This window comes from Mytilus trossulus, chromosome 6 (assembly GCF_036588685.1).
Source record: "Mytilus trossulus isolate FHL-02 chromosome 6, PNRI_Mtr1.1.1.hap1, whole genome shotgun sequence".
Taxonomy (NCBI): Eukaryota; Metazoa; Mollusca; class Bivalvia; order Mytilida; family Mytilidae; genus Mytilus; species Mytilus trossulus.
The window spans coordinates 62703347-62721807 of NC_086378.1; the positions used below are offsets into that span (position 1 = coordinate 62703347).

The 18461-nt window shown below is 31.0% G+C and overlaps 1 protein-coding gene across 1 annotated transcript; it reads left to right on the forward strand.

Annotated features, from left to right (window-relative positions):
- Nucleotides 1–109: 109 nt before the first annotated feature.
- On the forward strand, nucleotides 110–17288 carry LOC134722889 (carcinoembryonic antigen-related cell adhesion molecule 5-like). Its single transcript, XM_063586523.1, has 11 exons — nucleotides 110–252; nucleotides 2057–2109; nucleotides 3554–3919; nucleotides 6456–6710; nucleotides 7871–8128; nucleotides 9695–9952; nucleotides 10469–10762; nucleotides 11409–11507; nucleotides 14042–14123; nucleotides 15197–15270; nucleotides 17248–17288. Exons 2-11 carry the CDS (start codon nucleotides 2064–2066, stop codon nucleotides 17286–17288), a joined length of 1773 nt encoding a protein of 590 aa, XP_063442593.1. The 5' UTR covers nucleotides 110–252; nucleotides 2057–2063.
- The last annotated feature ends 1173 nt before the right edge of the window (nucleotides 17289–18461 follow it).

Consider the following 18461-nt stretch of genomic DNA (forward strand, 5'->3'; position numbering starts at 1 on the left):
TCGTCAGTCACTTATAAAGGTACTTAATGTAAAAATAAAATTCATAAAGCACTTTTAATACAAACCGGAAGATTTTACACTGCGCGATATAGTTGCATGTCTTCTCGTCATATAACGAAAACATTTTATACTAGAAGTGTTTTATTGAATATATTAAACAGTGCCAGGATCGCATGTTTTTAAGTCAGCTAGATAGATGGTGGATCTACACATTCAAATAATTAACCTGTAGAGATAGGCATTATTATTTAGGTTAGCATTGACAATTTCTTTTTAATTTTCATATCTTTCATATCGTCTTGTACTTGTTAACAAAATGTTTATGTTACTATTAATTCATGATTGAATAATGATTGAATAATGTCTTACTAATTAATGTATTTACCCATTTAATTCAAATATTTGTAAAACTGCGATAAGAAATAAGCATAATTTATTAGGTTACAATGAAGCATTGACTATTTCTTTTTAATTTTCAAACTAACATATCTTCTTGTAATTGTTAACAAAATGTATGTGTTACTATTTATTTATGATTGAAAAGTGTCTTTCTAATGTATTTACCCTTTTTAGTTCAAATATTTAAAAAAAAACTGCGATTTTAAACCAAAAGAATTGATTTCTAAAGAAGTATTTTGCAACTTTTTTCTTTTTCTTTTAGAATTTCGGTTTTTGATTTGGAATTTCAACTGTTATAATTCGAAAGGAAATAATGAAATATTTTCAAATGACACACGCTGTGTACATTCGTATATTTTTTAAAACCACTGTTTCGGTTGCACATCATTCAAATACATTGCATGTTTGTGTTTTAATGAATTGTGTATATGTTTTTCTTTGAAAAATGCTTCAACATGTTCATTAAATTTACAAATATTCAAAATGACTAGGTTTATATATCCCGGTGTAGATGCTTTAGCTTTATTATACACTTCTTTCGTTTCAATGCTATCCAAACTATATTTGATATGGTCTTCCCTTAAATTTCTTTAGTTTGGTAAATTTTTCGTCATTTAATTTGGCTGAAAAAAATGAACCATTTCATTGCAATCTTTTTGGCCATAATGTTTTCATTTCTTTTTTGACTGATTGTTTTTGATTGCTCTCTCTGTATAAGTGTTTCTATTTTAAAAAAATTTACAACCTGCAACTAATATAACGACTACTCTTAACAATCCCGATCAGAGGTTTTTTAAGACACCAATTGAAAATTTGCAAATAAATGTATACTTTTTGGTAAAATGCAATTAATCTGGCGGTTGATATATTTCAAACTAACTGTTATACTTATGGTGATACTTCATCAGGCAATGTAGACCTAAAATAGTGGCCATTAATTTTACATCTCTTTTGTCATATCACTCCATGATTATTCATGTATTTATATATGATTTGCACCCAATTTTATAGGTTTCAACTTTCCTTTTAAATATTTATTCCGAAAAGCGCTTCTGACGCAACAGCGTATAAATGATAGCATTCATTTTTAGACATGTTAGATATGCAGTATTTAGAAATTATCTTTAACAGCAATATAGTGCCCTAGACATGTAAAATAGAAATAAATGAGTGTAAGATGCTTCGAAAATATCTTGAATAATACATTAAGAATAATGCTTTAAAATTAATTTTCAAAAGGTATTAGAAACTTTCTGACGTTGTAGGTAAAACATGCAGCCAAGGGTTATTGTATTTACTTATTTGTGTTTCATTTTCCCCCCTAATAAAATGGGTTATAATTCTGTGCTTCGGACGTGCACAATTAAAGGAGGTGATTTGTTTTTGTAATGTTACCACAATATGTTCCGCTTCAGAAAGACAAAAAAATGTAATCTTACTCGACCTGCTAATTTGCAACACAAATTATTAAAAGCTAGTTTAAACTAGTTTGAATTATGTTAATGAATGTAAATATGGTATTGTTAAATGTAAACTAGTAAGTTAAGTACTTTAGAAATATATCTTCTCTATTTACAACGTACCTTAATATAATTCACAGTGTAATGTAATACATGTAATCCAGTATTAATGATACTATCTTTATCATTTTCTGAAGGGGAAGGATGCATTGCCTACTGTTGAAAATTTTAACTATTTATATACTGCAAGGTAAGTCTACGCTTGCGTTTTCTTATCTTTTACAAAAAACTGTTTATTTTTTTTACGACAACAATGGTCAGAAGTTGTTACACCTTGCACTGACAATCTCAAACGCACAATGTACACATATACAAAGGCAATGGGTTTATCCTTTAACGTACGCTATGATTACCCTTAAAGTACTCTTAGTTTGGATTTTATTAAATAAACTGTACGTGAACATTATAAGATGTTATCCCTTTTACATTTTATATTAAGTCATCTTCAAAATTGGTCGTCAATTGCATCGGGTTTTTTTGTAGATTTTTTTCTAATATATGCATGGCTTGTTTCGGGCTAAATTGACTTACTATCCGAACTGAAGATACTTTGGTTTGATATATAAAAAAATGTCAACTTGGGCAACACGAAAAAATATAAAATGTGCATATTTATAAAAAAAAAAAAAAAACAAGCATGTACTTTCTTTATAAAACGTCAGTACTATGATAAATTTGTTCGAAATGTATGAGTTAAACTATGAATGGACCCTGTAAGTCGTTGTCACTTTTTTAATTACTTTAACTAACGGAGTTTTATCTTCAATAATCTTTGTACAATTTCAACAACTATTTAGAAGATTTACATATCGTATGTACACCTGTCTATTGTTATCGCTTTAGTACCTCAAGATTTTTTATTCCGTTTGGTTGTTCTCTCGTGACGAATTACCTGTATCCTCTTTTATTCGTGTTTTTCTTGATCAATAGTTTTTTTCCAAGTATCGATGCCTATTAACACTTTAACAACAGGTTGTCTTTTTTTGGCAAAATACTGGTCCGATTCGGATAAAATGGACTACTGCTCATGCGAATCATAATAGGTTAAACGTGAAATAAGCGTTTTCATCATTATCAATAGATAAAGTTTTAAGATTTAATCAAAATGTCATTTAACGAAAGGATTTAAAAAATTAAAGTTAACACATATTATACACCGAGACATTTAGTTCTCCATCGCAAAGAACATGTAGGATCGTATAATGAAAATAACGTTTAATTGACAAATAAATTCAAAGTAGACGGATACTATGTTATCAGTGTCAATAAGATAAGTACTGTTATAGAGTTATATATTTTTTTCGTCAACGCTCTAAAATGATCTGATGTTCATGAATGACTGATAATGATTGTTGTGTCATCCAGATAACGAAGCATCAACTGTTTATCCTTTAATACATACAATTGATATTTAAGAATTTGACTTTTTAGTTATTTTGAATCATTTTGTGTTTTGTTTTTACTTGTACTTCACAAAAAAGTATTATATAATATTTATCTTATATCTTTATTGCACAATTACATCCATAAGGGTCAAGCAATCCCCCAAAAAAAACCAATTATACACTTTAAATTCAATGCAATACAATGACTAAAAACCTCTACATATTTTTTAAACGTATTTTCAATTTCAGAACACATTATGTGTGTCACACTATCGGCCTCTCCGAACTATGTTTCTGCATTCGTCGACATTAAACTTATTTGCAAAAAAGACGAACCCATTGCAAATGCGGCGTTTGTTTCATTTGTTAGAAACTCGAGTATAATAGGCAGAGTCAGATGTTCTCAATTGTACAGAAACATAAGAAAGTACTTTCCCGGACAAGATAATTTTGGAAGGTGCAATTTTGGGGATGGATACTGTTGTGATTTGATGAATAATACAGTTACATGGAATTATACACCTAGTTCAACGCCTAAAAATGATGAAACGTTTTACTGTGAGGTTAACGGAGATAACGGTCAATATGGTAATAGCACAACAGTGAGGCCTGCTGGTATATAATATAGTACTGACCTATACATTTTAAAATAAAACTGAAATGAAAAATCATAGCATATGTCTACGTCAATTGAACAGCAACTGAAATACACGAAAATCTTTTAAAAGTTTAATATATACGACTGTTGTCTTAACATAATGACAAGCTGTATACGTACAACGTACAAAATAAAAAAGTGACAAGTAAAATTTAAAGATCCTTCTAAATGATAGTCAAAACATACCAAAGTGATATTCAAACTCATTCATGTAAGTCGAAAACAAGCTGTCAATGTCGTAACCCCCAAAAAATATTTCCAAATGACTAAAAAACAATACACTAAACACACCAAAGACAAGTTATATATACCATATGACATTAAACATATAAAGATTGCAAACACGAGTACTGACAAAGTGTTTTTAAATATAACAGTTTCATTCCCATAGGCCTTCTTGTTCACAATTTTTTCAAATCTAAATACACTCTTTTTTTCAATTCAATTTAGTGTGTGTTTACGGTTATAGATTTTTGTTAGATGATTTGTAAAAGGACTTTTACTTCTTCTTTTATTGGCAGTTTAGATGATTGTTTTTATTTTTCATATTCTGGTCAATTTATTATTTAATCTGTTTTAAACATTTTTGCAAATTTATGATTGATATTAAAATGATATGTGAGTAATATGTAATACGATTAAATTACTATACTAATAATCATAGTTGTCGTTTTAAAATTGTGTGTATTGAATTGAATTAAATTGTTCAGTTTATTGTAGTTATCACTGTTAGGTATGATTTTTATCAACTTATAAACAATCAATAGCGAAGAACAACCAAAAGACCTGATTATATTATAATATACATTATATAGTGTGAGTGGTATAAGAAATATAAACATGTATAAGTATATGCCATTTGAAGGAAGTTTGGGTGTAGTGATCTTCTGTCTTCTTTCTTTAGGAAGTTTGAACAAACACCATAAGGTGGAAGTCATTTGATAAAAATAGTAACCAAGCAGGAAGATATAAATAAAACAATTTGTATACACAAGTATATTGAAAATACTTAATCTATATATGTATTTTGTCAAGCGATCGGAAACAAGTCATTTAGACAAGTTTATTGACCTCGAAATAGTATACGTATCCAACCAAAATTATATTCCTAACTATTAATTCAGTATAGCATCTGCCTTTTAGAATATTTGTATTTCCTTGAGCGCGGCCTGTTATTGTTTAACCTGAGTTTTAAATCAATAGCTGCCTTTGACTTAGTACAAAAATCACAATATGCAATAAGTAAAACCAGTAGCGAGGCATTGACTACTAAACTGATCGGGATCGATCAACAGTAAATGCATATATGAAAACACTCTGTGCTTACCCAGATAACCATACAAATACCAGAGTAGTTGTTACACTGAGCTTGTGATATGTTTGCTTCCGACGTTTTTAAACTTATCTTCATTTTGTTTAACCCTTCTACATTATTCTTAAGGTTTTTGTATAACATAACAACAATGCGGCATTCCTAAGATAACAAATTTCAGTACATGTATGTGTCCATTTCAGTTCTTGTAAATTTTTTCTGCTTATGTTTTCAGGCTTTCGTAAAATCAATATCAAATAATATAGTTTTGCAAAGCACAATTAATCTTCAGAAAAATATGACATTTTAATACATCATAACATAAAAGTTTGATAAACGCAGATATAGAGTCGAAGCAGTAGAAAAGAAGTTATATTAATTTTGCAAAAAGAACACACAAATTGTTATGCCCCACCTTCGATAGTAGAGGAGCATTATGTTTTCTGGTCTGTGCGTCCGTCTGTTCTTCCGTCTGTTCGTCTGTCCGTCCTTTTGTCCCACTTCATGTTATTTTTTTTTTGTCAAGGTAGTGTTTGATGAAGTTGAAGTCCAATCAACTTGAAACTTAGTACACATGTTCCTTATGATAAGTTTTTTTTTAATTCTAATTCCAAATTATAGTTTTGACCCCAATTTCATAGTCCACTGAACATAGAAATTGATAGTGCAAGTTTCAGATTAAAGTTGTTGGTCAATTTAGTCTTGGATAAAGCTGAAGCCCTATCAACTTGAATCATAGTATACATGTTCTCTATGATATGATCTTTCTAATTTTAATGCCAAATTAGAGATTTTACCCCAATTTCATGGTCCACTCAACATAGCAAATGATGGTGCAAGTGGGACATTCGTGTAATATGGACACATTCTTGTTAGTCGATGAAATTGAAAGCTACTAACACCATAATTTTTGAAAATCTAAACTTGAAAAAAGGATGATAATATTCAATTTGAAGGAATTTGAAAGACATGCTATTGAAACCAAATGATTGCTCCTTGTTTATATTTTATATATATTATTGAATACAATGTTTTGGGCCCGTTAAGGGAATTGTGTGCGCCCTAATATTTTCATTGTATGAACATAACAATAAATATATTCTAGATATGAAAGCCTGTTACAATACAGTTTGTTAAAAACAAACATGAACTTTAATTAAAAGAATTTAGTTTCTTTTTAGTGTTGTCATATGTAACAGTGTCGCCTTCATCTACTGAATATAAAATAACACAAGGGGGTACAGTAGAAAATGTCACTTGTTCTGCTGTTTGCTGGCCAATCTGCACTTTCCAATGGATTGGACAAAATTATAAGAACGACGGAGCTGAGCTCATACTAAAAAATATTACCATCTCTCAATCTGGAAGATATCAGTGTCAAGCCAATAACAGCATACGAACAGACAGCAGTAAATACATTACCATTAAAGTATTGTGTAAGTCGTGAATATTTTGTTCTCAAGGAAATTTAAATAAGTAGCGGTAAAATAGGTTAATTAAGAAAATAGATTGATATTTAGGTACATATCTTTCACAGACACAAACTTCTATGTCATTAAGTTTCTTGTGGCGAATTGTCTCAATTGCAATCATACTACATCTTATGATGTGTATTAAAACATAACACCTGTATATTTATATAACGTGTTTTTCATTACAAAAGGCAACTTTGATAATAGGAAATAGTTATTGTAAACGGTGCTGTCGCCATTTAAAAACTCCATGCTCTGTTTAAACGGAAATCCAAATATAATTATGATCAGATGCCCCATAGCATTTTGTGGTGTAATTTTGGAATTGACCAATGAATTACAATAAAGGATTATGAAGCAGATATGGACACGAATGTACTCCCACCCGCAAATAAATCAATGGTATATTCGTAGTGAAAAACTGATAGAGTCGAATGAACGCGCTAAAAGAATACTCAACAACCCGATATAAACCTAAATTGTCATATAAAACATAGCGACCATGTGCCGACCACGTGTCGTTTGATTTTATTATTCATGGGTCTGTTTGAATTCCTGCTATAGACTCAAAGGTTCTGTTCATCATCCCTTTCACCTCACGAAACAGTTCATCCTTATTTATCTTTTAACATTGACATTCTTTTCCTTTAATTGATTTCGCCTAATATGTGCATAATCCATTTCGAGTTTAAGGATTGAATTGAAGTTCACATGAGTACTGGTTCACATGAGGTTAAATAGTTTAGTTGCAAGTCAATAATACATGATATAAAACATCAGCGATGTCTGTAAGCTTGTTTTTACAAATATAGTCCACATTGACTGCGTGTGATGAAATCTCATTTCATAATCATAATATTAATATTTATCAATACTTGAAACAAAATGATTTTCTTTTGTTTGTTTGTTTGATTGTTTGTGTTTTGTTTGTTTGGGTTTTTTTGGGGCGGGAGGGGGTATTAATCGTAGCTTATGTGTCGTTACGATACGGCGTTTACGCTAATAATATTGATGATCGACAAATTTCGTATTACCTACTTGTATTTCAAAATATGAAAATTACCAGCATGTTATTTAAACCATTGGCATGGACATTCTTCGTAATAACTTCTTTTTAATTCAAGATGCACCAAAGACCGTTGACATATCCCCTTCAACAGAAATATATACAAGAACAGAAGGTGGTTCGATAAGCATGATAATATGTTCGGCTGATTGCAATCCTGTATGTAACTATACGTGGACATATCCAGACAACAGAACACATGCGACGTCATATTTTTATGAATATTCATTAGAGAGGAAACATCATGGCGAATACAAATGTACAGCAACCAATGAGATTGGATTTAAAGAGAAATCATTTACAGTAATTGTAAACTGCAAGTATTTTGTATTGGTTTGCTAAGTAAAATCAACAGTTATTGTAAACTGCAAGTATTTTGTATCGGGTTGCTAAGTAAAATCGAAGGACTTAAATTAAAGTCCCTATGGAACAAAATAGACAAACAGACTATAGCCTATCCACTTTTCAACAGTAAAAAACATATGAAAAAAGTTTCATTGAAAATGAATAAAAAGAATGATGCTTTATAACTATATTGGTTGATATGTAAATAGTTCTTTGAGTTTTATCAATTTATGATTTCAAAATCCTTCGAAAGTTTTGTTTTTTAAATGTTGATCACAAGCGTACTCGATACATTTTCCCCATCAAATTGTACAATAGTCATGAACATTATGCACTCATTTCAGAATGGTTGGAGTATTAACTTTTGAGTAGAACGAATCCAATTGTATAACGACATTTCTATAAATGAAGTTGTAAATTAAGTTGTTTTTTTTCTCACCTCGTCGTAATTATGTTCATATGCAGTTTTAGGTTTTTTGCAAGAGCATGTTTTTAATTTGAGATTTAATATTTTCTTTATTTTTTTATTTTACCCCTCTTGGTATCAAAAATTATTATCTCGTGCTTATGGAATAGATAACGAGTTAAAGAATGTAAAGATAAAGATACAGCATTCACAAGTTAAAACCCACATACTGTAGAGCTGAAACCAAACATCAGAATCATAAACTACATTTCTTATTGTGAAATTTAGAAAGTAGAGTTATATGCACAATATCTGATTAACTAAATATATAAATTGTTATTGGAGTGTTGATGAAAAACAGGAAAGTAAAAAGAAAAAAAGAAGATGTGGTATGATTGCCTATGAGACAACTATCCACAAAAGACCAAAATGACACAGACATTAACAACTATTGGTCATCGTACGGCCTTCAACAATTAGCAAAGCCCATACCGCATAGTCAGCTATTAAAGGCCCCGATAAGACAATGTATAACAATTCAAACGAGAAAACTAACGGCCTTATTTATGTAACAATATGAACGAAAAAAATATGTTACACATTAACAAACGACAACAACTGAATATGCAGGCTCCTGACTTGGGACAGGCACATATATAGATAATGTGGCGGGGTTGAACATGTTAGTGGGATCCAAACCCTCCCCCTAACCTGGGACAGTGGTATAACAGTATTTATAAGTATATAAGGCTTTGTCGCAAATATAAAATTTCAATTCAGGTATCTATGATGAGTTTATTTGTCCAAATATATATTCATGTTGGAACTTTTTGTGTATTGTGCTGGTATTTTTTTTCTAATAAAAAACTGAGAAACTATAACAATTTCAAACCAATATGTGTATATAAGAAAAGGTTCGTATCCGCGGTTAGGGCGCCCTGGTTTGGTATAACGTTCCCTGGCTACCAATGATATTTTGTTTTGCCTTATACATATTATATAAGCACTTGTTTCCTGATATTGAATAGTTTAAAACTATTTATTTACAACGGACACTAACCGGTAACATGCTTTAAAAACTCCTTGTTGTTCCAATTTCCAAAGATAACATGTTTTACTATTTATTTTCAGATGCCCCATTTGATGTCCAACTGTCACAAAATAGCACGTCATTTATAGTGGAAGAGAATAAACACGTTTTGATCAATTGTTCTGCAAACTGTAGACCACAATGTGAATATCAGTGGACAGGACAAACTAACTGGTCATTATCAAACAACCAGTTAGTTATAAGATATGCAAAAAAAGAAGATAGGGGTTCTTATAGATGTGCAGCTAGAAATAGTGTTGGATATAAATATTCATCGTATGTACTCGTGACCGTGCACTGTAAGTAGTTATATTAAAAAAATATGCTTTAAAGAACCAAAACTATGATTACATTTAGTTAAACAAAAAGGAATGTTAACAACGTCTGAAATGGTATTTTATTACTTAATTTACATAATGTTTCTCGACATGAACAATAGTCTTAAACAAGACAAACACACACGTCATATGATTTAAATAAATAACACAAACATTCGATTATAAGTGAAATAAAAAGAACAATTATTTTCAAATGCGTTCTCGTCCTGAACATGCATAAAATTCTTGCCACTGGACGTTAAGCAATCAACAATTAATTCATCAATCAGCATGATCAAATTTTAAGTCGTATTTACAATTTACATTGTTCTTTTCATGTGTGTTTTACTCGTAAATGTAACTATTCCGTTTTTCGGTAAATTCTTTGTAAATAATACTTAAACAGCATTTAAATTTGAAATTATCTTTATTTAAGTTCAACATTTCAATTAAATGAGAGTGACAACTAATATAAATTTGTCTGTGGTATACTTTTAGCAAGACCGACAAAAGTCAAAACTATTGCTGCAAAAATCCAAGGATCTACCACCGTGTCTATTGCATGGATACCAGATATGAGTGTGGTACCGAGACAGAATTTTACAGTGCAGTATAAAAGAAGGAACGACATAGATTTTTCAAACATGCCATTTGAAGAATATGCAAATCAGCAAAATATTTACTTGTTACATGTTAAAAGTCTAATCCCCTCTTCAGAATACGTATTCAAGATATTGTCAGAAAATTATTTAGGTCGGACCGAAAGTACAGAAGTTAGATTTGTAACCAGAGGTATGCATTTATTGACATGAACATCTTTGAACCGTGTACATAATTATATATCTCGTTTCACAATAAAAAAAATAGAGTTAAGAAGGGAACACATTTTCAAATAAAAAATACTACATTAAATGATATTTTACCCAAGAAATATATTATCTGAGAAGTATTTGGAGAAAACTTAACGATTTTTACATCCTATATCATGTAAATGGTTTTCAGTTTTATACTTGATATAGTATATTTGCCTTTCTTGATTTGAGCCGCACTGATGATTTTTTTGTAGCCATGTGTCTGGTTTAATAATCATAAGCATGGAAATTCTGATGAACTTTTAAAGTCAATATTGCTACACAAAAAAGGTAATGAAATCCTTTGTTGAAAAAGTCTAATAACATTAACGGTACCAATTTTCCTACACCAGATGCGCATTTTGACAATACATGTCTTTTCCGTGATGCTCGTGGCCAAAATGTTGATTAGATATAAATGGAACCCAAAGGTCACGGTCTGCATAATTCAATCAATTATGACCGAAAAAAACTTATTTAAAATTCAAACGTTAAAAAAGTTTAGATGTATGTATAAGGTATGTTTTTTTTTCAACCTCCTCATCAATATCGTTTTATTTGTCAGCATTGAAACTTCCTATTTTCAGCTGAACCGAGCACTCTTATACGCACTGATCAAGTTGTCGGGATTTCGTTGATATCAATAGCTGTACTGTTGATCATGGTAACGTTGCTTTTAGTCCAGAGTAAGTCATTATTTACAATATGACGCCTTTCACAACCAAATAATTGTGAATTAAGCTATCTTCCTTTGAATCTTGACAATGTCTAATCTAAATAGAGCACTTACAATGTAGTGTTGATGTGTTTAGAAGTATATCAAAGATATGTATAATTGAAAATTTTAAAATAAGTTTTTTTGTTAACCAACCATAAATTGTAGATTTGGCGTTCTCTACAGTTAATTGTCAAAGAGAAAACATTCTTAGCTACTTTATATGACTTTCATATGGTAGTATGTAGAAATAGCACGAATAGGTTTTAGTCCAAATAATTATGACGTCTTGAAAGGCTATTATATTTTTTTTCTTTGACGCCTTACTTCGACGTCATAATGCTGAAGTCGCCATTTTCGGTTGGACTTTGAGAGCATATTTTGCTCTCAACTTTGAGACCAAATTTAGCCATCAAATTTTCAAAGAAGGCTAAAACAAAATGCATATATAAAAATTCTTACCTTTTATGTGTTTGTTTTACGAAAATATTTCCAATTAATCCCTACAGAAATAATAACATAAGTAACAATTCCATCCGAGACGGGAACATGTCGACTGCATTTTTTAAAACGTTTGTCGGATTTCTTTTTAGGAGATTATAAAATAATTTTTACACCAAACTCGGTAAAACCCGAATTTCCGGAACCATTGTTTTACATTATCCGGAAATTCAGGTTGGTCAAAATGTACCGAGTTTGGTTCAAAAATATATTTTATACACCTTAAATGAAGCATCTTGAGGAGAAATCAGCTAAACGTTTTTATAAAGCAGTTAATTCCCTATCAAAGTCCAACTGAATATATGAGTTTGGCGTTATGACGTTGATGTAAGGCGTCAAAGAAAAAAAATATAATAGCCTTTCAAGACGTCATAATTATTTGGACTAGAATAGGTTTATACCTTGTCAGTGCACTTTATCTCACAACAGTGGGAGGTATGCGATTAAAACTGTATTCAAACCGTCAAATGTGTCCGCTAATACATGCATGTAGCTTGACCTGATGTTCAAAACAAGATAAGTTAAATAAGCCAAATGCTGTATGTCTGTCATATATCTTATTTCTTTATTATGAATTGGCGTGTTTGGCTCCACGTTGGGCGCCATTGATACGGGTTGAAATAATCAATTGAAAACAGTGATAAAAGACAGCATTTGCAATCTTACTATCAATAAGCATTTGTCTGGCAATTCAACTTTATTTTCATATGTGGATTACAAAATAAATGAAATATACTATTAATTCTAATGCAATTATTTTGTATCAATGGTTCTGATTGGATGACAGTTAGCGTAAAATTCTCTATCTCCTTGTCTGTAACTAAGGAAGCCGACATTTTGAATTGCTGAATGTATTGACATGTAATTTCTACAATAATAAGCCAAAAACGCACATGTTGCACCTACAAATCTTCTTTTTATCAAATATTATTACATTTTGAAGCGGCAAAGAAGCCAGAAAACGCCCGGTGTTTATGTTTGACGCCGGAAGCATACCTATGACGTCACCTAGTGTAGAGACCAAAGAAGATAACATCTTTTCGCGGAATTTTCATTAATGAAGATTTTACACTGAAATAATGATTGAAATTTAAATATGAACTTGTTTTGCATTAGAATAGAGATAACTGTATTGTATTTGAAGCTTTAAGGACGTCCATCGGTAGTTTTACTGTCGCAAATACCCGTTTACCTGTCTCCGCTACGCGTCGCCAGGTAAACTAAATTTGCGACAGTAAAACTACCGATGGACGTCCTTAAAGCTTCAAATACAATACAGTTATCTCTTAATTTGAAAAACAGTACGTATCCCTTCTCCAATTGTCTAACATATAAAATATCAAAAATACTAAATTGCGGCGTGATATATTGATAAACTTAGTCAATTGAATTCAAATCTGTTTCCTGAAGTCTCGGATCGAAAGTTGCCTCATCAGATATTGTACCACATTTCTGTATATCTATAAATTGGGGCACATCGATGAAAATAAAAATGTAGACGAAAGAGTGTTTTATATGTAATGATAACATAGAAGACGAAAAACATGTAATATTATCATGCCCTTTATATGCAGCTTTGCGCTATTTTAAATTTATATAGTGAAGCTATGAAATATAATGGAGATTTTAATGATTTGTCTGATGATGATACATTTGTTTATTTATTTAAAAACATTACTTGTTATGATATGGATGCCAAAACCTGCTTTGATATTTTAAGTAGAAGGAATACCTTTTTACATTCTTTGATGAAATTGTTTAAATAATCTTGTGTATTTTAACTAATAGTAGTTTTATATAGGAATTGTTTTATAGTCTCTCATAATTCTTTATAATGGAACTTGTATCTTCTTTTTGAGTATTGTCTGTTTTATATTGTGTATATACTCTGTATGTTCTGTATATTACGTATTGCAAGTAGTGAGACTTTAATAAAATATTGAATCTTGAATCTATATATTTAGTCCATATCATTCAATTAAATAATTAATCTATTTTACCTAGGGTTTCTATTATCAAAACAACGTTCACATACTTTACCTGAAGTTTCAAGATGCATAAGAGATGGTACCACAACACTTAAAAGGTAAGATCGTTAAAGCTGGTACATGTTTGCATCACTTTTTTAACATGTATATTTAACGTGTAAGAAAACGTGTGAAGTATGTTAGCCTGGTTAGTTTATACCATTTAGTGTCTACAGGCAATGCTATTCGTTTGGAAGGTTTCTCGTTTCTCGTTTTTAATATAGATAATATACCGTTGGTTTACCCGTTTGAATGGTTTTACACGTGGTTTTTTTTTTGGCCCATTCTAGCTTGTTGTTCGGTGTGAGCCAATGCTCCGTGTTGAAGGCAGTACCTTGACCAATAACAGTTAAATTTTATAAATTGTTATGTGGATGGAGAGTTGTCTCATCGGCACTCTTACCACATCTTCTTATACCTAACTAACGCACCTAAAACGTGCGGGACTCTTAGTTTTGACATACTAGTGATAGTGACTTTGGTTTTTTTATACTCTCGGCCAAGTAGACGCTTGTGCAGCACAGCATTGAATATTAATTTACATTGTTATGATTTAAATGTACTAACGCTTGATGTCAATATAATGTACACAGTATAGCTTTGCATTGTTTTGATCTGCATAAAGCCAAATATTTGAAAGATAATTAAATAGAAACTGTTGAGAACTTTCATGACAAACAAAACCCATAAAAATAAATTAAACCATTCAAGGTCAACTTCGCCTAAGACAAGAAAGTTGAAATATTTGTTTCTTTATACTTTTAAAAATAAAACATGGATAATTGTAAACAAGATGTGTTATAAATCAGGTCGGTACTGTGTAGTACCACAGTTCTGCCTTTTGAGGTGATGGAATCCCGAGGACGAATATCCAAACAACAGAAGTATCGACCGAATACTGTTAAAACGAACACAACATTCAATTGTATGCATCGAAAACTATTACGCTTTTAATAATTTCATTGTCTCTATGGATAAGTTTGATTACTTAAACCGTTCTCCTAAATGATATGTTCTGGTTATATGCATATAGAAAAGGTTGTCTTACGAAAAGAAGGATTATGTTTTTTTGTTAAATGCCGGAAGGATTCACATTTAACTATTGACAATATCCGTTTTACCTTTTCTATAGATCAACAAATCCTGAGGAAAGTCTATATGAAATTACGAATCTTCAACTTCTAAATTTTGGATGTTCAAGTGAAGGTATATAATATATTGTTGCTAAGTGTTTAAAATCTTAAAACAAGTTTTGAAATAGCAAAATGATTATCTTCATCCATGAGGTAATATATACATTTGGTTCAATGTTTAATAAGGTACATGTAGTTAATTTAAACTTTGATTTTATAGATATATATTTAGGAACTCTTATCTTTTGAACTTCATTAAGACACATTAAATAAAAAATATTGTCTATAAACGATTTCGTGTTGTTTCATGTGATTATTATAACCTATTTATTTTTGCAATTTGCTTAATTATAAAAAAAACCTTCAAAATGTAAAATGTCGTAAATATAATAAACACCTCTAAAAATATCCACCAAAATAAGTTTGATTTCAGTCTCATATGGGTTTATTGCCTTAAGTTGCTGCAAATTGTGCCTTCTTTTATATACTTATTAATAAGTGTTAAATTATCATTCATATTCATGCAATAAACATTTAAGTTATTGTCTTCAAATGTTGATTAATGATTGTTGATTGTTGGTTGCTTAACGTTGTATCATATTCTGAACTTCCGTACTTTTACATCCCCAACAGCAAAAAGGACCACTTGATTAAATGTTGGTCGGTAGAAGATCTAAGCGACCATTTTGCTATCCCCGGTTGCCCCAGAGGTTTTCAAATGATGAAAAATATACAATGCTCAATAAAGAACTGATCTTGTTGATTGGATTTAAAATATCATTATGAACAAGACATTTCAAATATGTTTTGATTACCATTGCACTATTTTGCTCCTCGCTTCTATTATACAATTTATTAGTGTTGTCAAATCGTACACTTTTGCCTAACCGGTTACTCGGACAATCGTTCGACCGATTAACCGGTTAACCGGTATAGTTTAGATTGGGGTTTGGAAGCCTCATCAATAGTACCCTACACATAGATATAAGATTTAGTTTGAGTGTCAATTTGACAACCTAATCATTAAATTACGCTTTTAAAATTGAATATCGTCCTTTGACATTACACGGCTTGCTTTGAGGATTCCTGGCGAAAAGAAGATGTGGTATGATTGCCAATGAGACAATTCTCCACAAGAGACCAAAATGACACAGAAATCAACAACTATCAGTCACCGCACGACCTGTTTCCTTGTTTCTTTAAGCATGTTACTCGTACTATCACGTATTCATTGAGAACATTCACATTGGTTTGCATTTCACAATTTTTAGCAAGAATTTCATTTCAAGTAAAACTAAGCCTTCCACGACGGAGGTTGCACATTTAGATGTAGGTCAACAAAAAATAAAATCAAAAACAAACTTATGAAGTAAATCATAAAATTTAATCGCATTACTGATTTAAAGTTACTGTTAAAAAAAACATGTAAACTAATATGTTTTTTTAAGATCCTGCCCCCGGGCGAGCTGAGAGACAAGTTCTAATTGATTTTATGTTTTTAGATTTAACAATTGCAATCAATATACTGGACAATTGATCTGTCTAATTAGCTACTACGACGACAATTTTTATTTAAAACAAAACTATCTAATGATTTCAATTCAAATTTATATCAAATCTACAAAAATTGAAAAAAGTCCGGTTAACCGGTTAGCGATTTTGTTATTCGGTATTCGGTCGTTCGACCGGTTAACCGGTTAACCGGTTAATCGTTGACAACACTACAATTTATAGACAATATTATATTTCTTAAATTATGTGTTAAATGATGCTTTACCGAATATGATATCTTTACAAAAAGAAAGTTACAAACAACTTTTTGGCAAAAACTTTTCATCTTGATTTAGGAACAATGGTTGATTTAGAACATGGCATGTTTAAAGAGATCGGGTTTTTTTTTTGGTTAAAAATTTGAATGTTGCCCTATAGATGAGTCATCGATGTTTATTTATTTTAATTTTTTTTAAAAGACATCAGGTACATGTCCCATATAAGAATTAATAAAAAAAAATTTAAAAAACCCGTTACTCATTGAATTTTTATTTTGCAGCATCACGGGATATTAACGAGACAACACAGGAGCTCGGGTAAAATAAACATTTTATGTTGTTATGTAATTAAAATTGAGAAAGGAAACGGGGAATACGTCAAAGAAAAAACAACCTTTCAAAAAAGCATACAACCGTCGAAAGCCACCAACTGGTCTTCAACGCAGCGAGAAAATATTTCACCCGGAGGTTGTTCTCAGCTGGCCACAGAATAAAGCAGTGTACGAGTTCAGTGAAAATGAACCTCGCACTAATCTCCAACTGATATAAATGGAAAAACAAGACTAACAAGAGCCAGAGGTTCCGACTTGGAAGCATACTTTATAAATGTTTTACATGATAAACATTATCGTATATATTACATTAAATATATCGGGCATATTATACTTTTGAAGCGCGTTTCCTTCTTTGTAACGTTACGACTTATCAGTGACTCTTATATCAAACAAGCTAAAAGGCAAATAAAAGTTCTGCGTTTGAGAGGATTAGGTACAAACAAACCCTTAAACTTAAGGACGTATTGGTTTCTTGTTTTTTCTTAGCGTCAAATGTTAATCATGTTTTAATGCAATATATACTTAACTCCAATGGTAGTCTGAACCAAATTTATTGTTGTTATCTGTAAACCGTTGTTTGTCTTCTGTCGTTGTACTTTTTTTAATGTTGACATTGTTGCTTTTGACCCGAATGTTGTGCAGTTCCATTTGCTCTTTTTTCTTCTTAGATATATTGTTTCGTCCCTAAGTCAACCAATAACAGCTTTACTTTGATATAAACACATTTTTAATACATGTCCCTTAATATCACAAGTCAACATGCAGCCATGTAGCTTTCACACTAATGAGATTAGGAACCCGTAGAGTTATGTTCGTATACGAATTCGTGTAATTAGTTGTCATCGCTCACATTCATAATTTCAAATAACGATTGTCATAATGATAAAGTAGTTTTACTTCTTAGATATGAGTGCAAATGACACAACCCTCCATTCAAGTCACAATTTATAAAAGTAAGCCACTATACTATTAGGTTTAAGTACGGTCTCCAACACGGAGGTGTGTACCCATCATACAGCAAGCTATAAAGGGCCTGACAAATAATTACTACTGCAAAACCATTCAAATGGAAAACCCAACTGTACAATCTTTATAAAAAACGAAAAGCATATTTGAACCACATCAACAATCGAAAACTACTGAACATCACATTCCTGACT

What these genes read in the sequence shown, in the direction of transcription:
- LOC134722889 (XM_063586523.1), top strand. Translation starts at nt 2,064, where the DNA reads ATGCATTGCCTACTGTTGAAAATTTTAACTATTTATATACTGCAAG. An exon ending in CATTACCATTAAAGTATTGT is followed by an intron (nt 6,711 to 7,870) that starts GTAAGTCGTGAA and finishes TTTTAATTCAAG; the next exon opens with ATGCACCAAAGACCGTTGAC. An exon ending in AACGTTGCTTTTAGTCCAGA is followed by an intron (nt 11,508 to 14,041) that starts GTAAGTCATTAT and finishes TATTTTACCTAG; the next exon opens with GGTTTCTATTATCAAAACAA.